Here is a 22,630-nt window from a genome sequence, read left to right as displayed (position 1 = left end):
GTTATTTCAGATGCCTCTCCAGTAGCAAACATTGGAAGGATCTACCTTTCTCCATGAACCCTAGATAAGTCACACGGTTGGCTTAAATGAGACGCTTCACGCTTGGATGGCTGCAGTGAGGTGAGATGAATCTGCATCTGCTGGAGATGACTGAGAGCAGATTGTGCAGCCACTGCCAAAAAGACAAGGAAATTCTTCCTCCTCGTGTTTGAAAAATGTGTATCTGATGCAAGGGTTCCTTAACATCACTGTCTCCATGAAAAAGAAGATTTTTTGGAATTATAAGCACACAGGTATTTCTACCTCCTCCTAGGATGTAAGTGAACTTTACCTCCAAAAAATCTGGACAGGCACTGTGAATTGTATCTGCAGTTTTGAGGAACTTCAAAAACCTGCTCCTAAGCAACTTACGGCAAACATAAATACCGTTAAAAGTGGGAAAATCAGTGTAATGTTCATGAAAGGAGAGGGTTGGGAGGAAGAAAAGAGCCTCTGTACTATAAGGAGACATGAGAGAACAGGAAACTATTGATGAAGAAATTAACACCAGAACCTGGTGGGCTGAATTGAAAGAGGGGATTAGAACAGGGCCATTTCTTTTTTAATTACCATGCTTTCATCTCATGTGGGTTTTTACCCCCCAGATACATGTTGTTCAAATTGTCTTTTGTTTCTTTGTTGACAATCTTCCAGAGAACAAATGAGTTTATGATCAAGAACAAAATGTTTTGGCAATGCTTCGGCATTTTCTGCCAAAGCAGAAAATGTAAGGCAAATATTAAATAGAGTTAATAGAGAAGTACTTTCAAATGCACAGTGATTCATATCTGTATCAGGAATTTCAACCCTCTTCACAAACCTCTGTGGGAGCCATGTGCCCCAGTACAGGGATCATCACAGCTCTTGTGTGATGCCAGGAATGGCCAGATCCTGTTCTGACTGGTGAAGGCCTCTCCAGCCATAAACCTAACTCTCAGCAGATCTGTTTGGATGTTAAATACAACTTAGTACAATTTCATTTATAAAAACACACATGGTGTCTCTGTGACCTTCTAGGCAGTTAGTTAAAAATATAATCACCAAAACCACTGTGAAGCCAGCAACAAATAAGCTATAAATAATTCAACAAATAAGCTATAAAGTACAGCTAAAAGATGTCATCACTAAACAGCCTCTCCTCAAACTGCATGATTTCCTCCATTAAATGTCTATTTGCAAAACATTATTATGAGCAAGGTGCTCCTTTTGAACCTTGGGACTCTCCCTGGGGATGACCTGATCTTCATGCTCAGCACCTGGCAGGGTGGGTTGGCTGCAGGGATAGACGGAGTTTGAGCACTGTCTCCAACTTCGGTGGCAAGAGGAAAGACGGAATGCTTGCAGAGGAAATGAAGAAGGATTAAGCCCTTCCATGGTGTTTATGTACTATGCTGCTATCTCTGTGAGAGGCAAGTCCATCACTATTCTACAGTCTGTGCAAAAGATAAAGTAGTCATGGGTTCATCTGTGTTACACAGGTCACACAACACCTGGGGCTGTGTTATCCCCAGTGTAGAGTCCTCTGTGTGCCTTAGCTGTAGGTGTCCCCTCTCACGTGTCAGCCAGAAGTGACCCAGTCAGAGGGGAGGATAGGGAGATGGAGACGGGCAGCAGGAGTTATTTTCCAGTCCATTCCATGCCCTGCACTTTTAAGCTTGACCTACTCTTCCCATGCAGGGGAGCACTCCTGCAGTGTGGAGAGCTGTGCAGAGCCTGTCACCACCGAGTTCCTCAGGGACATGTGTGGAGTGCTGCTGGAAGGCAGTAAAGGCCTCTGGGTGGCAGTGACTGCTGGGTGAGCTGTGTAAGCAGATCAGTGCTGTGTCTCTTTCCCTTTGTGTCTCCCGAGGGGTGAAAAGCTCATTGGAGGGGACAGCTGATGTATCTGAAAATGGAGCACCTCTGGGAAGCTGATGATATGTCATCAAGATCTAAAAGAGAGGAAACAAGAGTACATTCCACAAAGTACAAAGGTCTTTGGAATCAAATGCTGAGTGGAACAATTGCATTGGCATCTGAAATTATTGCTGTGTACACAATCAATTACCTGATGGACCCAAGAGTTCCATCCTAACCCTGCAGCACAATAGACCAGTGTGTTGCAGAAATATGCCTCAGAACTGTACAGGGGAAGAGGAGCAAGGATGGCAGTGGTAATGCTCAGCAGAGGCAGGAGAAAGAGAAAGGGTAGCTTTATGGTGCTTGGCCACACCGTTTCCCAGAGAAGCTCTGAGAGCAGAGTAGGATGGTTTAGAGCAGATGCAAGAGTGACCAAGGAGAAATCTCACTGCTTTGGGTGTCACTGGCTAACCTGCCAGCTCTGGGAGCTGAGCTGGCAAAACTTAAAAAGAGATAGCAGGACTTGGGGAGGGAGAGGCACAACGTGGGCAGGGAATCTTGATGGAGAGGGTGTAAAATTGAAGTTGTGAAAACAGTGAAGTGTGGCAGAGGGCCACTGAGTGATGTCAATTCTCCACAACTGGAGTTTGGATTGAGAGCAAAATGTGCTGGGAGTGTCATATTTGCTGCGTAAAACTACTGTGTGTTTATGGGTCAGGTATGGGAGATAAGGGAATGACAGGCAAACACAGATACGTAACTGTCGCTTAGGCTGCTGTGGTGAAGGTTTGTTAGTGAACATTTCGGCATAAATTAATGAAAGAAAAGACTGAGGAGCAATGAAAATACCTGATACATTTTTGCAGAGATTGGACTAGATGGCTCCAATTGCACAATAATTAATTTACTTTTCCTCAGCAGCTTTTTCAAGGCTAAAAGCTGTTGCTGGTTAAGTCTTGTGCGTGTCCTGTATCGACCCTAACTGCTACAAGCACCCCTGCCCTACACTAACTTAAGTAAACTCCGTGCCCTGTGCCGTGTCCTGCTGCATGTTGTCTCAGCACCAGTGGGTGCTATAGCTACGGGTATATCCCGGCATCTGTGTCCCTCCAGCAGCCGAGCCGTCAAAGAGGAAAGTGATGTAGGGCTGGAGCCGAACATGAAGCAGCTCAGGGGAAGCACTGCCCGAGGCAGTACCTCTCTCACTCACTCCAGCTCCAAAATTACTTAGTCCGGAGGGCTCTGTGTGGCTGTGGAAAAGTTTTTAACAGGTGCTAATAGAAGGAAACATGAAAGAGTTTCTCAGAAGCAGAGTCCGTTCTTAAAATTGCGGTTTTGTCACATGGCTTTCAAGTGAATTTGTGTCTTTTGAAACTGAATGCCAAATTTAGCTGCAGTCCTTCTGCCAAATCCATAATCTTACCATAGTTACTGCAAATTATGATGAAAGCAATAAATTGTGCAGTTTGGTCTGAGAAGTCTATAAGCATGTCAAGAGCTTGTTAAGAGAAAAGGCACTGCTTATCACAATATTTTGGTCCTGACATGGTCTGTGGTCCTCAAGAGGAATCTTTGAAACTGAGGTTGAGGAGTCTTTTGAGCCAGAAGGATCTCAGCTCCTGCAAGTGAATTCACACTCCGTGGCTCAGAGATGTACTCACCTGGGGGGAGCCAGGCTGCTGAGCGGTCAGAGCCCTCGGTGAGGAAGGTTTTGGCCAAAGATGTGGGTTAAATCCAGGTCATATTATGTGTTCAGCTAACCTTCTTGTGGTTTCTTTGGCAAAGATGTGGGGATGTGCACACGTGCAGAGATTCACATATGCTTTCCATGTCCCCCTGTGTGGAAGCAGGCACCACTCCTGTTTTTCCTGTGTAGGATCTGTGATCTATTCCGGTAGCTGCATCGTGCAGTGCTGCCTCCAGTAAATATTCACAGATTTCCTTGTAAGATTATGTTGGGTTTTTTTTTCCTCTCTCCTGTGTGGATACACAAAGGCATGTGTTGTACCTGCTTTACCCCATGGGATCTACATAATCAGGTCCACAGGTTTTAATGGATTTCAACTCCTTTCTGTCTGTGGGTACAGTTTCCTGTCATGTTTTGAGCAGGAAGAGCTGAGTCTTTTTTGGTCTTAGCATTCCTGCTTGCTTAGGCATTGGGAAGAGTTCTCTATTTTCCTGTTTGATTTTTGTGTGTGTTTTGTTTTAAGCAGGACAGAGTGCATGTGTGTATGTAATCCATGTGCTCAATTAAGAGAGGCATCTGTTGGGTTTATTTCACATTGCCGAGGAAGGACTGCAAGCAGGGAGCATCTGCTCAGCTTTTTGTCAATGGCTTGTTTTTCATAATTTGCTCTACAGAGTGAATGTTTGGGGAGGGGGAGGTGGTTTTTTATTTCTGAGTTTCATCTTAAATTTATTTTTTATGGTAGCTGGGGAAATTGGCTGGGATTTGAAAGTTAATTTCGCTGTCAAAAGGTCTAAAGTGAGAGAAACAAAACCATCCAAAGTAAACAGTATTTATGTGACCCTAATAATACACTCAGAAGGACCCTTATGAATCGTTATTTGCAGTATTTTAATGACAAAGTAAAAATAATTCATTATGGTGCTTTTTGAATGTCACTGGGGTTTTTAATTTTTCATTTTTTTGAAAAAAAAATAGCAAATTTTGCTTAGATTTTATTTTGGGGAAAGATAGGAAGGGCATCCAATATTCAGATGATTTTTTGGCACTTTGTCAACAACAACAAAACCCCCTGATTTTAAAATAGAGCAGCAGTAGTTTCCTGTTCTTATAGTTTTGCTTTTGTGCACTCAGATCTTGGCTGTATTGCACCTAGCTGATTTAGTGAGAGACTTAATTGCCTGTAAATGTATGTGCTTCAAAGGCTACTAAACCTGCTGGGATTGTTTATACAAGTGTGCTTTTTACACTTTTTTTTTTTTTTTTTTTTTTTTTTTTGGTGGAAATGTCCTCCAAAAGGGCTGTAGAGGATAATGACTTTGTGATGCCCCGGGAGGACACAGCTGCTGATGTAGTGTAGGGAACTCAGGAGGAGAAAGCCCTAAACTCCCCCTAATCCCACAAGTGAAAGACGAATCTTACCCCTTGCAATCAAAGATGCTGTGCCAGAGTAACCTGTGGACTAGATTTGGATATTATTAAAAGTGTTTAAAGAAATAGGCTTACAAGACATGGTAATAGAGTTTTGTTCTGGAAGTGAGCCCCAAGACAAAGCATTTATTAAGCCACTTTGAAATGGTATTAAATCTGCATCTTTTGTGTCATGAGTTGTCAGGGGAGAGGAAGAGTGAAGCATTAATAAAAATAGCTTTTGTGACAGTTCAGTCCCACACCATAACAAGAGAATGTGTGTATATATATATGTGCGTGTGTATATATGTAATATAAATATTATTTATCACAATATAAATATGTATAACATTTCAAAATGTCAGATGAATGCCACTCAGCTGAACAACTTTGTTGACATGTGTTAACACTGTAACTTTTTAAAATAAAAAGCAGCTGACATCACTTAGTGTGCAAAATGTAAATATAGGACTGCAGGGACCAGGCAGACGAGGTTATTTCTGGTGGGCTTCACTAACTTTGTCACAGAATAACATGTGTAAAAGGACAAACCACAACAAACTTTTTAGTAGCAGGAAAGTATTTTCATTGCTTGAAAAAAAAAATAAAATTCAAACTTTGTCATCACATTAAAAACATTACATGAGAAGTAATAAACATATTTACACTTCTGTTTTGATTATAAATATACATTATATACAAAATAATGTTATAAAACGTAGAAAGTTCAGTGCTTCTGATTTTTTTTTAAATTACTGAAATACTAGTCTTCAAAATAAACTACAAACAGACAAACTAAAACCCATATTATTGATTTCTGAAGGTCATCTTCAAAATGGTCCTACGTGGTCAGAGCAGAAGGTCAGTAGTGGACAATATGAAGGGGTCTTGTCTGCACAATTCAAGGGAGTAGATGGGCTAGTCCAACAGGCTTTACAAGGGCAGGAATATCGCTGTCAGAGAGATAGCACAGTCCGGGTTTCCTCTAAGAGATCTGGTTTCTCCCTCCTCATTCTGCCCCATGCCCTGGTCTCATTCATGAGTGTCACGGCACTTTCCACTGGGTGTCCGGTATTATTGCTGTAAATATGGATAGAAGAAAGGAGCTCCTGCCTGCCTCTGGTTTCCAGGGACAGACACAGCATATTTTCCATGTAGCAGTGGGTGGGTATGAAAGAAACAGGATGAGCCTAAAACCTTTTAACTTCAATTTCCACCCGTCTAGGCAGAGGGCATCTCAGTGGGTGCTTCACTACTGGGCATTTAGAACCAGGCTGAAGGACAAGAGTTGGAGTTTTGCAACCAGATGAAGGAATGGCAGGGGAGTAAGTGGGTTGTGTCACACTGCTGCTGCTTCTTCAGAAAGTAACAGCTGCAATTTTGAGACTATTTGCAGTAAAAGGTGGCACCTAATTCAGAAACACTACATAAACCCCCAAATTTGTATCAAAATAAGGCAGGGGGAAGAGAATGAGGAAGGAGAAGAAAGTAAGTAATGTCTATTCACAATCACTGGTAGTGCAAAGGGCATGAAAACAGCTGAGACAGCTCAGCACATAAAGGTTCTAGGAGCTGATTGATTTAAAACGCATTTGTAAGGCCTTATATAGAGCTGGGATCACCTCCTCCCTATCAATGGGGACGGGGCAGTACACATTCCTTATCACAACTTCCAGAAACATCATGTTCCACACTGTGGCTTGAGTCAATCAGTTCTCCAAAGCATCACCAAATGAGTTGACATGTAAATTCAGTTTTCTTCTTTCCTCCTCCTCTCACCCCTTACACAGTCTCCAGTATATGCAGCAGGAGAGAAGGGATGCAAATGGATGTTTAGCAGAAGTATCAACCACCTCTGCCCAGTATTGTTCAGGTAACTGCAAAAACAGCAGTCAAGTTTCTGTTTGGGCTTGTTAGATTTTTTTGACACATTATAGGCACTTTTAAACCCCGATAAAATTGAGACCTCATTTATACTGTATCCATTATCTGCATAGCAATGTGTCTTGCTTCGCACCTTCCATGGCAACATCTGTGAAAGTTATGTGCCTCCTTAACTACCAGCACCTCCCATAACCAGAGTTCTGGAAAGCCAGGGGTCTGTCCATGAGGAACTGGCCTCAGCATCTTTTAAAACACCAACATTTTTAACCTCTCTCTTCCCTCTGCCTCCCCTTTTCAATAGCAAATGAGATTTCTAGTATCAAACTTCAAACAAGGGCAGTAAGAACAAAAAGGTGTATTGCATCTTTCAGTAAATTCACAGTCTGTCCAGTTCACTCAGTTCCATCCTCCGCCTGAGAGCAGCAAGTTGCATGTAATTAAAAACAGTCCAATCCAGTTCTGAATTGTAAACAATGCAGCAGGAACGTCCATCTACTGGCATCATCAAATCTGAGGTGCAAATGGTCTGATCTTCAGTCTTATACCTGTCAGGATATAAAATAACACCAGGAATGAGAAGGAATAACAGCATACAGTCGTGCAGAACTAACAGACTATAATTCAGCTATGTCAAACCAAAGCAATTTAAGCCAAACACTACTGCAGTTTAACTCTCAGTGCTTAATGTTTTCAGTTGGGTCCAGAGGCAAAAAATCACCAGCAAAAATACAATAGTCATGTGTGTGATAAGAGGCCTCTCTGCCTGGCCTGAGGGGAGAATGCTTACAAACTTGGGTGCTTAACACTAGGGATCTGTAAAAAAGTACATGGTATAGTTAGATAGCTTGTGTTTAGAAGCATTAAGCCTGAATGGTGTGCAGAGATATTCTAGGGGGTTGTCTTTCTGAAAATAAAACCATTTTTGGAGATGCCTGATGTAAATTTGGGAGCCTAGCTTTGGTCAGCAAATCTCTGAAGACACAGTATTTAGGTCACTTAATGGGAATGAAGCATCTAGCTGTCATTTGTATCTGTCACTTAGTCTTAAACTTTTAATATTGTTGGTTGACTTGTGTTCCAGCTTGCTTTCAAGGGGAAATCTGATATCCACTTTGGAAAGGGAGACTGAATCCTGCAGATCCGACTTCACAGATCACTGGTGTATGGCACACCAAGCTTCTCTTTCCTACACGCTGAAATTAGTCCTAAAGATGACTACACCGAAGAAGGCAGGTATTGGTTAAAGTCAAATTGCCTTTAACTTCCACTGAGACATTTTCCAAAAGGCTGGTAGTTCTTCAGGAACTATTTGGTTCCTCAGTATCTGCTTTTCAAAGTCTTTAAAGTTCAGTGTTAGACCTTTCCTTTTTTTGTGTATCCAACTTTTCAATATAATGTAAAAATTGAGATGTTTTTATTAGTAACAGCATTAACTTCTGCTAGAGAAGATTTAGCTGCTAATTTTATCAGCATTAACTTCTGCAAGAGAGTATTTAGCTGGAGCTTAAATACTAAGAGGTTGAAATTACCTTATAACAGACTTCCTAAATGGCTGTTATGCCTATCCACTAACACATCCTGCTACCTTCCATCTTCAGCTAGAAATCTATAGCTTTGCCTGTTTTCACAGAACAAAGATTATCCATTGTAGTCACAGGAAAAAACATGGCTTTACATCAATGGGCCTAAGAATGATTATTATTTGCATTTTTTCCTGACCACCTATTTAAAAGGAAATAATCCTACAATGTGCTGGATTCTTATGGGCTGATGTTCTGTGTTTTCATCTACCACTGATTTATCTATGCCCAAAACCTCTTGTTTAATAAAGTCGGAGTGCCTTATTTTTTTATTTTTCCCACTGTATGTGCTGTGTGGGCCGCAGAAGAGGAGAGGAAAATATTGGAAGCATCATGATCCCTGGAAATAAAAGAACCGTCTCAGATACAATACTACAGGATAATTTACCCTTTTACCTTGTGAATTTATGCCTGTCCACCTCTGTACTTCCTTACCTCTGTGGCTATGATGCACTCATTCCTCTCTTCTGTTATCACAAAGACGGACTGGTACATTGAATCCCTCGGAGAGCATATAGTTGATATTCTGCATTCTGGCTTTTCACTAAGACAGGGCAGAGAAAAAAGGACATTAGCTGATTACTCACAAGCCTGACTCTCAAAATCTACCATGAATATGGAGCGCTGGAACGAGATAGCCATGAAGGTGTGGAAGTGCATGGGATCAAGTTTCACACATTCTATGTCTCTTGGGATATTGTGCTAGAGAAGTGCAAATAAGGAACAGTGAGAGCTGTTCTTCCTATGCTCCTGCCATGTCCAACCTAACAGCAGGTTCCTCAGAGCCCTCGGCGTAACAACCACACACAGATCCCAGACAAGACCTTCGGTACATGAATCAGAAGACTGATAAGCCACTGAACACCTGCCCTTTTCTCCTTTTGACAAAGAGTAGTTGTTTGCACTCCGTCATTCTTCTCAGTAAGCAGATCATCTTGCCTTCTTACAAAGAGAAATATTTATTTTTAACCACTGTATGCCTTTATTGTTGTTTCTCCAAGATCTACTGACAAAGGAAAGATACTTCTTACTTTCACCACTGGCCTAGCCACTCCGGGTTCCTTCACAGTATCCATCCTAACACCCTGCACAAACACTCAAATTAATTGACTTAGCTAAGGATAGCACTTCGTTGTGACACATGTACTCCAATATGAAGATTCCTGGCTTTGTTCTTGTTTGTTTTGTATATTATCTGCTTGAGGCTTCTTTTTCCCTCATATGCTCACCTGCTTCTAGACTGATATGAAGATGAGTGGCTTTAAGAAAGAATGTAATAAAAACTGCATTCTCACCTGTGTAGTCGGAGGGGAGACTTCTCTCCTAAACACTTTTCACTTTTGTAATATTTATCTTCCGCTGTCCCTCTACTTGTCAGGTCTTTTACCAGATTGTAGTCCAGTTTATGATTCTTGGGTTTGTAGTTTGATTTCTCCAGCCCACAGTCCACTTCAAGGTCTTTATTTTTATTGGTGTTTTTCAACTGGGAAGCTGGAATGAGATTGTCCTTCTGGAAGTCAGACAGGTTGTTCATTGTCTCCAACTCCTGCTCTGGGTGCATCCTCATCTGCCTGATGACCATTGCTATCATGCAGAACAGTATGAGCAAAGCCACCAGCCCCACCCCCATGGATATAGCAATCCAGGGAACTGGTTTGGGAGGAAGTGTAACGGGCACTGAATAAACTGGCAGTTCACAGCGGTTGCCCATGAAGCCAGAAGGACAGTAGCAAACAAAGTTGGCACTGTAAAGTCCACTGTAGCATGTGCCTCCATTCTCACATGGCCCAGAAGCACATTCATCTCTGGTTTTGATGTCACAGTTCCTGCCACTGTAGCCTGGCATGCATGTGCAGGTGTAATCGTTGATTAGATCATGACAAGTTCCCCCATTGGAACATGGGTTTCTGGCACAATCATTGATGTTTATCTCACATTTCTGACCAGAGAAACCAGCCCGACAGCGGCACACGCGAATCTGTCCAAGGTAAAAGCAACTACCATCTGAGGGGGAAAAAAGTAAAATAAAAGTTAGTTTGCAATGCACTTCACTCAGAAATCTAAACCCTTCTCCAGTCAGCATGTTATAATACCTCATGGAGAGAGAGGTTATTTTACAAAACAACCGCACATCTAGAAGTTCATTCTACTTTACCTAATTGTATCACCGTGCCTTAAAATTATGCCTCTTCTAAATATGTAATAGAGTTAATTTAATTCGAATCTGCCATCTTCCCCACCACATGATAAACCTTATGCATTGTTTTGTTGCATAGAAAATGCTAGTGGAAGTCCCGCCCCAGAAAGAGACTAAAATTAGGGTGGATGTGGAATACAGCAGGGGAGAGAGACTAATGTTCTAGAGGTCAGATTGGATTTCTATCACTTCTGCACTGAAAAGCACAAATGAGTCAGGGTCATGAGATTTTTTGATAAAAAGACTCACCATTTGCACACGGGTTGCTTGTGCACCTGTCTACTTTTTTTTCACAGTTTGACCCTGTGAAGCCGAAAGGGCAAACACAAGTGTAGCTGGCCCCTTGCTCCTTTTCCAAGCACGTGCCACCATTGAAGCACGGGGAATCTATACATGTCAGAGCGCTGTGCTCACAATGAGTGCCATAGTAGCCAGGGGGGCACAGGCAGTGATAACCGTTCTCCATATCCTGCAAAACACAACATTAGGCCGCTGTTATTTCATGGAAACAAACGATAGCCCCCTGCACACAGTTCTGGTCAGCAGCAAGCGCTGTTCAGTCCCCTCTCATCCACATCCTGATGTGGCAAAAGCAACATCAGGAGAGTAAACAACTGCAGGTTGGACTGTGAGGGACAGAGCTGTGCATCAGCCCTGCTCAGCACACAGGAGTAATCGTGCAGCTACACACACAGAGCAGATGCAGTTGTAGGCAGCACACAGGCAGCTACACAAAAACATTGCTAACACCACTACTGTCTAATGGCATCCAGAGGTCTTCCCAGATGTCTCCCCAGAGCAGAGTGGTATGTGTTGACCTCACAGCTGTGATCAGGCCATTTATCCTCAGTGCGAGAGCCCTTCTTATTTCACAAGGGTTTAAGTTGCTTTGGCTTGCCTAAGTCCCACCACTTCAGTAACAACAAACTGTTTCTTCTTTCCAAGTACTGTATGTCCAAGGCCTTGGGAGAAGGGAGGTAGGGTCTTGTGCTTTAATCTAAAAATTGCATTGGCTTTAATCTAAACACGCATCAGATTACATTTGATATCTATAATCAATCAGCCTTTACCAATCCATCATTGGTAAGAATCCATCACTAACTGGATCCAAAAACAGGCTGAAACACAAAACTATGAGAATCCAGAAGCGTGGAATTCTGTTTTACAGAACGTTTCAGCTGAGTGCCCCCATATTGCTTGACACTATCTTCTCACTTTCTATAGCAGAAAGCAAAATTTTCTTTTATTTGCTATTAAAATGCAGACTTAGTGCATTTCTGTATGAACAGTGGTTTGAGAAGCTTATTTTTAACAGATCTGCTCCCTCATCAACCCTGGATCTTGCCAAGTTCTCCTAATGGCTGCCACAGAAACCCAAGGATCAGTTGACTAGTTCTAATCGAGATGATACATCTCCTCCTGTAACAGACTTCCTCCCCTGACACCTCTCGGAGAGGGTTCAGTATGATGGTTGTGAGCGTCAGCAATGAACCTGCGTCCTATCAAATTCCCATTATGTTGTTACAGAACCATTTCTGGAAAGGTACACCGGGGCTTGCTTCACACAAAGGCTTTACATTTAAAATGCCCCTACCGTGCAACTGCCGCCATTCCTGCAGGGATTGCTGTCGCACTCGCTGATCTCGTGTTCGCAGTCCACGCCGGTGAAGCCGGGTTTGCACGCACACGTGTAGCTGCCCTGGCCAGTGTTCATGCAAGTTGCTCCATTTTTGCATGGCCTGTGGTGAGTGCAGTAGTTCAGATCTGCAAAGACACCAGGAGTTAGGAGAACACCTTTGACAGCTGGGAAAAGATATACATACAAAAAGGCTGTAATCAAGAAAAAAAGACAGAATTTCCAATGAAGCATTTCATTTTGGTATCAATGGGAATACTGGAGATTGCTATCCAGGTTATTATCAGTCATAATCAGATTATCATCTATCACTTGAGCTTTGAATTTTGAGAGAGCTGGCAAAAATATAACTCTCTCAGTGTTTTCGTATATTCTCCTCTTTTTGTGGACATAAAACTGTTAGCTGCAATGGGATTTAGGTACCAAACTGGAAAATGTACTTCATAAGCATGTGTTCTCTGAAACACACACCACAGCACTATGGACACTTTATGTACATCATGTTACACACTAAAAGAGTGAGCCCCATCTTTAAAAGGCATGCTCTGAGGCACATTCTGGAAAGGCAGTGAGGAAAAACAAAAAATGTTTTGGCTTTGAGATTTAAACAAACACTAGAAATCTTTTATTGTTTATTTGCTCTATTGTTATGGATGTTAGTAGATTAAACTTTCAAAAGCCCTGCCAAGCTTGACAGTTATATTTTTTTTTCCTTTAAATTTGACACAGAGGTTAAGCATAAGTTCATAGGACGTAAGTAAGAAAAGCTTTATTATCTCTATAAATACTACAGAGTAATTTGAATGCAATTTATGCAAGTTAATAGATAACTATAAGCAGAAAAAAAAATCTGCAACTTTACTTTTCCTGCTTAATTCAGCCTTCACCATCTTAATCCTATAACTGCCCTGGAAACACTTAGCCTGCTTTGAGCACTTAATGATCTCAGTGCCAGCAGTGCATATATGGCCTTGAGGACATGACTGCTCAGCTGGCTACGGTTCAGTGATTCAGTGGGTTGAATAGGTGGAAGTGGTCTGGTGTACCTTAAAATGGAACCTGTACTTTTCATTCTTGCTTACATGATTTTTCTCTCATGCTCCAGACTTATCACATGAGTTAACTTCCTTCTATGCAAAATAAGGAAGGCCCAAATGATGGTGTTTACTGCTGCTGGAATTATTTAGTAAACTCTTATACAAGGAATAAGTTAAACTTTGCTTGAGCAGGCAGAAAACTTGTCTGTTCAACACTCATCCAGATTGTTAGGTCTTTCTCCAAGAGAAACTTCTTTTGCAAGAGAAAAACTGCAGCTACCAAAAACGTTTCCTTGTTTTCAGACAAAATTACTACAACAACTGGTATGTAAGGCTGCAGTGCTACAAACTGATGCCTGTGAAGATGTACCTTGGGGAAATTTAATTCCAGATCCAGCGGGTCAGATTCCTTAGTGTAGTACTAAGGAGTACCCAACCTGGAGCTGTAAGTGCAAGCTTCAGAACTAACCTTGATCACAGAAGAGGCCACCCCATCCTTCATCACATATGCACTGCCATTGTGTTTTACAAGTCCCGTGGCGGCAGCCTATATGGGGAATGCATTCATCACAGTAGCGGCCTTGCCAACCAGGACGGCAGCTAAAAGAAAAGTCCAATTAAAACATTAATGACATGGAGAAGAGCTTAAGTTTCTGTTACAAGGTGACATTTTAACTGATGTTCAGACTGCAATTGTCATTTACTCACATGCACTCGCCAGGCTTGTTGCAATATCCATTCTGTTCGGTACATCCAGCCAGACAGATGGCTGTGAAGAGAACATAAAAAAGCATAAATGTTTAGGTAAATACACATGGCGCTACAGAATACACTTTTATAGGATAAAAAGCTTTCTTAAACCACATTTTTTACACTTTCAAAGCTTTGTTTTAAAACTTCTTGGTACGGGGAGTTCTGGAACAGGAGGAAGTGAACAGGGAAAGCCAACACTTGACAAGTTGTCCTTTAGTTTTTCTGTTTATGCAACAAACATGAACTCTTGCAACTCTTGCTAGAAAAGCAGCAAGAGAAAGGGGCTTTGGCTTGTGCTAATGAAAGGCTGAAAAACCCCAGTGATACCCTGAGCTCAGAGTAAATGTTCCCACTACTACACTGCAACACCCGTCTCACGTCCTTTGGCTTCAGGAATGGTTGGTGGCAGACTTTGTGCGAGCAAGCTGCTGCCCTTTTACCTTGCAACAGCTACTGCTATTCAGGGCTGTCAGCCAAGGTCCTTTCCTGCCAGCTCGCTCTTTGCTGCTAAGGCTCGCAGAGGTGCAGCACAGCGCTGGGTGGCTGCAGCTAAAGGGGACAAAGTCCCCAGCGCGCAACTTTGCCTCTCCAGACAGGGAGTGGAGAGGTCGGCACGAAAAGACGGCCGGGCCACGGGAGGCCTCGGTGAAAGAGCTCCAGAGCCGCGGCCGCCGCCCGCCGCGCTGCCCCGCCCGGCCGCCCTTGGCACTCACGGTCGGTGCAGTACTCGCCGGCCCAGCCGGGCAGGCAGGCCAGGCTCCCGTCCGCCGCGCACACGTAGTGCCCGAAGCGGTCGTCGCGGCGCTTGCAGAGGCGGGAGCAGCTCTCGCCGTAGTAGTTCTCGCTGCAGACCACGCGGTAGGAGTAGCGCAGCTTGGTCAGCGGCCCCTGATGCACGTCCTGCAACCAGTCCTCGCCCACGGACAGCGACCGCTGGATCGACATCTGGCTGATGAGCCACTCCTGCGGGGGTGGCCGGGAGCCTGCGGGACAGCGGCGCGGGTCAGCGGCTCTGAGCCTGCCGGGCCAGCGGAGCGGGACACCCCGCTCGCACACGTACACACGTACGTACACACACACATACACACGCACATATATACACATATATACGTATACACAGGCACGCGCGTGGATGTCGAGGTACGCGAGGGTACAAAAAGGTGGCGAACCCGGGCCAAAGGGACGCACTCAGCCGAGGGGCCTGTGAAAGGAGGGTTGCTGTGAAATATCCTTTTCCTCTCCTCTCAGAAAAACATCCCAAAGCCATTATTCCTTTCCAAAGGGCGGAATTCGAGCAAGGTGTAAAATACAGGAAAAGGCGGACGGGGCTTGCTGGCAGGCTCCCGGCTTTCTCACCGCAGCCCGACTCGCTTTCCCACGCCAAAAATAAACCGGAGGAAACGCAATTGTGTTGGAGATTAGGCCGGGGCAGAATCAAAGCGGCCCCTGATGGATATCATTGGGGGACCGGCTCCTGATGGTGGGATAAAGCCGGCCCTGGAGTTATGGCATAAACAGCTGAGCCGGGGGGGCGCTGGGGGCGGGGGGGGACGCGCGGGACGGGCCCGAGCCGCTCCCGCCGCGCGGGCGCCCCCTGCCGGCGGCGCGCGAGGCATTCACCTTCCGGCAGGTAGTTGTCGGGCGCGTGCCAGGCCTGGATGATCAGGGAGAAGGTTCCCTGCGGAGAGAAACCGGCGTCAGCCGCGCACCCACCGCGCACCGGCCCTGCCCTGCCCTGCCCGGCCCGGCCCTGCCCTGCCCGGCCCCGCTTTTGCGCTCTCTCCCCGCGGCTACCCGCTTCCCTCCTTCCCTCCCTTCCTACAGACCACGGATACACATCCCTGCCTCTAAGCCCACCAGCCCTTTGCTTTATTTCTGTTAATAACGTTAGTTATCCCAAGTGCTTCTGATCTGGATAAGCTTTTTCTTTTCTTTTCTTTTTCTTTTTTTTTTTTTTTTTTAAAGGAAGTTCTGGAAATAAATCTTAAAGCAAAAGTAGTTTGTTTACATTAGAGGTTATTAGCCTGCTCTTGCCACCCTCCTGCCCCACCATCAAAATCGGGTTTAAAGTAGAATCTCACCGGCCACGTGAAGTTAAAGGGCAGCTTAATGGGGCTGTCAAATCTCTCTGTATCCTTGATGCTGAAGGAGTTTATTCCCAGAACCGGGGTGATGATGCTGCCGAAAGTGCAGGAGCCCGGGGAAACCACTGTCTGAAAATGCTTCAAACAAACGCGAAAGAAGGTCCTGCAGTGAGGGAAGCAGGGCTTCCCGCTGGCCAGAGACGCGTGGCTATTCACGAATTCGTGTAGCTCCAGCTGGAAGACGCCGGAGCCGGACACCCTCTGCACAAAGGGGAGACACACAAAATAGCCAAATCAGACCTTACCCGGCTTTGCCATGCAAACTTGCTTCCATCACCCACTTTACATTTCGCGAACCCTTTTTTTTTTTTTTTTTTTTTTTTTTTTGCGTATGTGATTACCTGCTGCAAAATCGTTAACAGAAACGTCAAGCCAAAGATGCGCAAGGCTGTCATCCTTGTGTTATTCGAGCTTCCAGCTCTTAGTGGGTTTAGTTTTCCTTCTGTATTCCTCAAATGGACCAAGCGAGCGCTTCTCGGTCGAGGGAGAAAAGAGAGGCGTCACGGCGATTCTCCGGGAGCAACCTGCTCTTCCAAATACTCCCCGAGTACCAGCAGAAATCGGAAGGTAAAATCCAGGTGTCGATCCGTCCCCTTCTGGGAATTAATCCTGCAGCCAGCCACCGACCTCTGATCGCTGTCGTCGCCTTTATAAACTCCAAAGCCGGGTGGGTTTGGTGAGAGACGCGGAGGGGAGTGCTTAGTGTGGAACCGCTCCTCCTTTAACCGGTGCTAACAGCGCTCAGTAAATGGAAAACTTGCTTCGCTTCGAGCTGTTTATATAGTTGCCTCGCATCCTCACAAGCTCATTATGTAAACTGTCAGTCAGACTCACGGGCGATCCCTCCCCTTTTCCATCTTTCCTTTCTGGAAAAAAGAACCAAATGTTGCGGAGAGCCCTCATATCCCGAATTAATACCCTGCTGCCGCCGCCGCCGCCGCTGCTGCCGCGCTGCCCGCCGAGGAGCCGAGCTGATTACGAACGAGCCGAGCATCTGTTGAGATATTTACGGCGCTCACATTGGGAGAGAGAGTTCCCTCGAAAATCAGACGCCTCTCCACAGGGCAGCTTTCTACGGCGGCCGAACAATAGGGGATGAAATGTTTCAAAAATACGCTTGTTAGTTAGTTCGTTTGCTCGTTCCCCGTTGCCCTCCACCCCACAACTCCACGCGTGTCCCCTTTCCCGGCGAGTCCCGGGCAGCGGGACGGGGCGACGCGGTGCCCTGCAGCCGCGGCCGGCCAGGAGCTGCCCTGCCCGGCGGGGGCTGGCCCCGGCTAGAAACCAAAAGTAAAACGGTGTTTGCCCGGCAGGCGGGCACCCGAGGCGGCTCCCGGGGCGCAGTGCCCGGCTCTGGGGCGCCCGTGCCGCAGGCGCGGCCCCATTCCTGACTAACGGAGCCCACCGAGGAACGGGTGGATGATGGCAGGGGAGGCGGGCACGGCGGGGATCGACGGGCGCTCGGTCGCCCTTCCGAATTCGGTGGCGAACGAGCGCTCCTGCGAGGTGGCCGGGGTCGACAGCAGGGATGGAGCTGGGTTTTCCCCGAGCTGCTCCGGGGAAACGTGGGCAAGGGGAAAACTCGGGCGCCTGCAGGCAAGCGGGGCGGGAGCGGGGCCGCGGGCCGTGTCTGGCCGCCTGGCCGCGGCCGGGTTGCGGTCTGGCGTGTGCCATAAAGCCCTTGGCCTGATTGCAGCGTGCGCTTATTGTTGGGTCGCGTGTCCCTCATTAAAGCCAAGCACAGAGAAGGCCTTTCATGTGGCTTTTTATTTCAGCTTGTTAAATGGATGGGAGGCCGGAGTGGGGGAGGGAAGGAGGGAGGGAGAGATAAACCCTCAGCTGTATGGTAATGAGGTCTTGCCACCTTTCTGCCAGCGCCCGGCGCGCCAGGCTGCGGGCCTCCGCGGCGTGGGTCACCTGGGGAGCAACGCGAGGCGCAGAGAGCTGCCGGCCCCTTCCGCCCTCTGCTCTCCCAAAGGGTCTGTTCGCGCGGCGTTACTTCCCCACTCCGAGTTCTTTGTGGGAGGATAAGGAAAATCGGGGGTCTGGATCGTTTGGGGGTGAGGCAGCATGGGGAGGGCACACTCCAGTCAGCCCTGCCCGGCCGTCGCGCTCCCTGGTACGTTTAAAGCGGCTGCTCTCCCTGGAGACCGACTTTGGCCCAGGATGTGGTCAGGGTCCAGACGCCCGAGGTGTCACTGGGAGGGCTCGGGGGAGGGAGGTGGGGAACACGACACGGCTTCGCAGATAAAGCGTGGGGGAAAGCCACGGGCACCGCCGCCGTGGATTGGTTTGGGCAGAGGAGCGGGCTAGAAATCGGGGTCGCCACCAAAAGAGGATTAAAACTTCTCCCGGTCCCCACTGCGCCTGTGAAAGCCGAAGCCGGGAGGCACAGACTCTGGCAATGTCGGGGGACTGCATCCGAGGCCGGGCATCCTTGGCTTGGCTCCGTCCCGGGTAGCCTGGCATCGCCTGGGGTACGTGTTTGTGCCGTGTCCGTGGTGGAGATAAACCGCGAGGCAGAGAGGCACAGGCAAGGAGCTCTTTTGTCTCGGCCTCGTAAACAAGTGGGAAGGAGGAATGTGTCGCCGCTGATGAACTCGGAATTTTGCAGCGATCCACCCGGCCAGATCCCGGCTTTACCAGAAGCAGCGTCAACTGTCAAAATCAAATCTGATGCTAATAGCTTCGGTACTAAATAAAATGAGAGGCCAGATAACATCAGTGCTTGATAAATGGTAATGAGTGTCTAACCTAGGGGAACAGAAGGGCTGTGGGACTCTTTAATTCAGTATTGAAAGGCTAGCTGGGTACTGCAGGCTCTAGCAGATGTTAGTATGTGTGTGTTTTGATTTTTGACTTGTATTGGACGTTTATTAGGCTAACCAGAGCCACCCCACGCATGGCCACTTGGTCCAGGCACCATCTGGCACAAGCAGGACGGCGTGCAAGAATAGGGCCTTGCTTTGGTGCTGAGGATCCACAGGCAGCATCTACCATATGGACCCGGAGCTAATGTAGGTTAAAGCAAGACCAGCTCATCTCTGCTTTTCACAGCTCCGCCAAACCTCTCTGCCATGCTGGTGGAGTGCACCTTGGCGGCCGGAGAAGAACTGCCACCTCTGCCTTTCCCCAGATCTGATCAAAGGGGTGCAAGCCCCCCAAGCACTCCTCAACCCACTCAACCGCTCCTGGGTGGCCACTGTTTTTTGAGTCAAGCTTTGCACCTAGCTTTGCTTGTTCCCGGTGGGAGCACAAGTCGCTCCAGCTCCCCATGTGTCATCCCCCGCAAAACAAATATTTTCAGAAGATCGAGTGAGTGGTGCAAAACAGACGCTGAATCCTCGTCAAAACTCCAGACCATTATTTTGATTGCAGCTATAAAAAGAGTTCGTAATAAAATAATAACAGGGGAATATAATAAACCACCTGCTGCATGTTGACACACACGCACAGGGAGTTCAGATAAAAACAAAAAAAAGAAAAAGAAAAAAATGAAAACAAAATAAAATAAGCAGTTTCATTAATAGCATCAAACAGCTGAGCCTGAAAGTCGGCCGAGAGCAGAGCAGATTAGAAGCACAACTCCCGCAAACTCTTTCCTGTGCCCAACACACCATCCTGGGTCACTTGGAGAGCAACAGCCCAGCCACTTCCCCTAAGATCCTTGGCTCAGTTCGAGGGGTACCTGTCCTCGGGACGGGGGGAAAGCCCGCAGAGCGCTCGGCTTTGCCAAGCCGGGGTCTGCCCGCGGCTCCTGTCGGGATGCTGGGCACTGACCGGACCGGACACACCCGGTGGTCGCTGCCTCCCCTCCTTTCCACCCTGCTCCCTCTCTCTCCAGCTCACTTACTCGAGGTCAGGGCTCTTTCTTCCCCTCTTTCGCGCCCCATTTGCTGCCGGTTTATCTCCAGGCTGGCCCGGCTCAGCATACGCGTGGCCGGGCCAAACGCATCTCGCTAACGAGACAACGTTAATTAATTCCGGGCGGGTGAAAGTTGCCAGCCTGCCCAAGCCATCCCTTCCCCCGAGCCCTCGTGCCAGGCTGCCTTCCTCTGTTCCCGGGGGAACGTCCAGCGCTGCCCCACTCTCGGGATGTGCCCGAGCCCCCCGTGCCCCGGCAGCCTGCCAAACCCGGGGAAAGGGGCTGCGGAGGGCTCGCTATCGCCCGCACAGACGCAGCCAGCAGCACCTGCATGGCGACCATCAGCCCCGCTTTCCTCTTTTTCTGAGGGCTTCCATGATTTCTAATCTGCCCACCTAACCCACGGGGGAAAACTCCCGCGAGGAGTGGGTCTGGCCGTGAGCGGCTCTCGGTAATGTTGTTACCACCGTGCGTTTTCTGCGTGGCTTCTGCTGGGCTGCTTTTAAGGTCCTGAAGATACAGAGCGCCCGTACCTACGGCCAGGGCAGGACCTGCCTGATGCTCCGGCCGCGCCGTAGTGCCGCCCGAGGTTTTTGGAATGGGACACGCCCGAGGCTGTCCCTGCCTCCCCTGTGTCCCAGATGTCCCGGGCTGTCCCCTGAAGCAGCATGAAGCCACAGCCAGGCTGGCCTGGCTTCCTGTCCGGGTCGAGCTTAGGTGAGGGCGTCCTGCGTCTTCCCTTTTCCCTTAACTCTGACCCTTCCCTGTGCCCGGGAGCGGTGCGGAGCCCGAGGGGCACGGCTGCTCACGCCTCCCCCCTGCCTTCAGCGCCAGCCGCTGCTTCTCCACACTCATTTGGGAGCGGATCCCGGGCCGCGGGGCGCGGATGAGCGCACTCGCGCCTTGGAGCCCTTTGGTCGCCTTTCCACTGGAGCCGACCCCCTCACCCCAGGGTCGTGGGCTGCGGGGTGCCCAGAAACCCCTCGCAACTCCAGAGCCCTGCGGGCTGGACTACACTTATTCAAATTTATCATAACAATTTTGTCGGTCAATGCAGCATCCCTAGCGCCTGTACGAGCGCGGTGCGGTGTTTCACTGTGCACCGTGCGCGCCTTTCTCGGCAGTGCTCCTGCTTCCTGGCACTGCAGTTTGTTTCAAGGCTGGCCTCGCCTTTTCGATCCCGGAGTGAGCTTGATCTCTTAGTCAGAGCCTCGTTGAGGGTTCGGCAGCCCTTCCATGTGCACAACCCGTTTTTTGAGACGGATTCCCCGATGGCTTTAAAACCCCTTAGCTAGAAAGTTGCGCATCGATTCAGAGCTGACACACCCCTAGAGCCTCTAAGAAAAAAAAAAAAAAAAAAAGAAAAAAAAAAGAAAAAAAAAAAAAGGAAAAAAAAAAAGGAAAAAAAATCTCCCTTGCTTGTTTTGTTTCTGCCTAAAAGCCCGTAGCGTGGAGCATCCCTCCAGGGAGCGCCGCTCGGAGGGGTGTTAATGTGGTCGATTTGGGGTACAAATGTTTGGAAATGTTTCCCGATTCGCACAGAAGGAGGGGGGATTTGCAAACTGTTGCTGCCACATGGCCCCTCCAGCCTGCCCATTCTCATTGTAATGAGGCCGGCGCGTGCCTCATCTGCCGCGGGGCGCTGCCACGGGCGGCCCGGACACGCCGCGCCGGGCCTGGGGCGGGCGGCACCGCCACGCAGCGCCCGCCCGCGCGGGGCCGGCCCGGTGCCGGTGGAGCCCGCGGCAGCCGCCGCCGGCGGGCCCGGGCCCGGCCGCGCTGCGCTCCCCGCTGCCCGCTCGCCCCGAGCCGCCCCGCGCCCAGCCCGTGAAAAAAAGCGCATTTCTGTTAAAGGCTGTAACGATCACCATTGAGCCTCTCGCTACAAATCGATGGCTTCTTTTCCATACAAATGCCTGCTTATGCCTTTATGTTCTCCATCTGTTTGTAGCTAACACCTGCCATTCAATAAATCGATTTGGCCATTTAATGTAACAGCTTCCCGGGACATTTTTTCATGCCAGATGCCACAGCAGCTCCAAACCTCTACCCCAGCCCAGCGCCCCATCAGCACAGCCGCCCAGCAAGGGGCTGTGCCTTGGCAGAAACCTGCTGCCGGGATATGGAGTAGAGTTAAAAGTATAGGAAACTTGAAAAAATGTCTTTATTTAAAAAAAAAACCCAAGCCACTAACCCCACCGATTTCACCTTTTTCTTTAATGCTCTGGTTTCTGTGTGCCTGTGGAAGTGGCGTCTGGTCCTTGCTACCAGCGGCAGGTGTACGGGTGGTGATGGGATTCCTGTGGGTCACAGGCATCAGGACAGTCGGTGACGTTTTTGGTTCCCTTTTATTTTACTCACAAATAGATTCTTTGCATGTTTTAGGGAATTTCATGTTTTAAGGACACAAAGACACTGCCTGCAGTTTACCACTCCATGATATGGGCAAGGTTCCTTACAGGGACTTGCGGGATGAGAGACCCCAATGTTCTGCGTGTTTCAGGGAATTGTCCCTTTTTGAGAGGCTGCTTTGACAGGCATCGAGGCTGAGCTCTACCA

The 22,630-nt window shown here is 47.7% G+C and overlaps 1 protein-coding gene across 2 annotated transcripts; it reads right to left on the bottom strand.

Moving 5' to 3' along the window:
- Positions 1-5,537: 5,537 nt before the first annotated feature.
- Positions 5,538-16,957, bottom strand: DLL4 (delta like canonical Notch ligand 4). Of its 2 annotated transcripts, XM_002198934.7 has the most exons (11): positions 16,548-16,957; positions 16,144-16,407; positions 15,683-15,740; positions 14,776-15,045; positions 14,018-14,078; positions 13,779-13,909; positions 12,231-12,400; positions 10,886-11,105; positions 9,735-10,443; positions 8,875-8,983; positions 5,538-7,404 (listed from the first exon to the last, which is right to left on the bottom strand). In XM_002198934.7, exons 1-11 carry the CDS (start codon positions 16,599-16,601, stop codon positions 7,399-7,401), a joined length of 2,052 nt encoding a protein of 683 aa, XP_002198970.5. In that variant the 5' UTR covers positions 16,602-16,957; the 3' UTR covers positions 5,538-7,398. The 2 variants fall into 2 exon arrangements, with proteins under 2 accessions (XP_002198970.5, XP_030130173.4); XM_030274313.4 differs by lacking the exon at positions 5,538-7,404 and having other exon boundaries at positions 8,708-8,983; positions 16,548-16,747.
- Between the last annotated feature and the right edge of the window lie 5,673 nt (positions 16,958-22,630).

This window comes from Taeniopygia guttata, chromosome 5, assembly GCF_048771995.1.
Source record: "Taeniopygia guttata chromosome 5, bTaeGut7.mat, whole genome shotgun sequence".
Classification (NCBI taxonomy): Eukaryota; Metazoa; Chordata; class Aves; order Passeriformes; family Estrildidae; genus Taeniopygia; species Taeniopygia guttata.
Note: the sequence above shows the minus strand (reverse complement) of the source record. Positions and strands in the feature narration are given on the sequence as shown.

Coding starts and splice junctions, on each gene's coding strand:
- DLL4 (XM_030274313.4), bottom strand. CDS start 16,601: ATGACAGCCTTGCGCATCTTTGGCTTGACGTTTCTGTTAACGATTTTG. Junction 15,046..15,682: donor CGACAACTACCTGCCGGAAG/GTGAATGCCTCG, acceptor GCTGTCCCGCAG/GCTCCCGGCCACCCCCGCAG. Junction 12,401..13,778: donor TGGCCTCTTCTGTGATCAAG/GTTAGTTCTGAA, acceptor GTGTCTTTGCAG/ATCTGAACTACTGCACTCAC.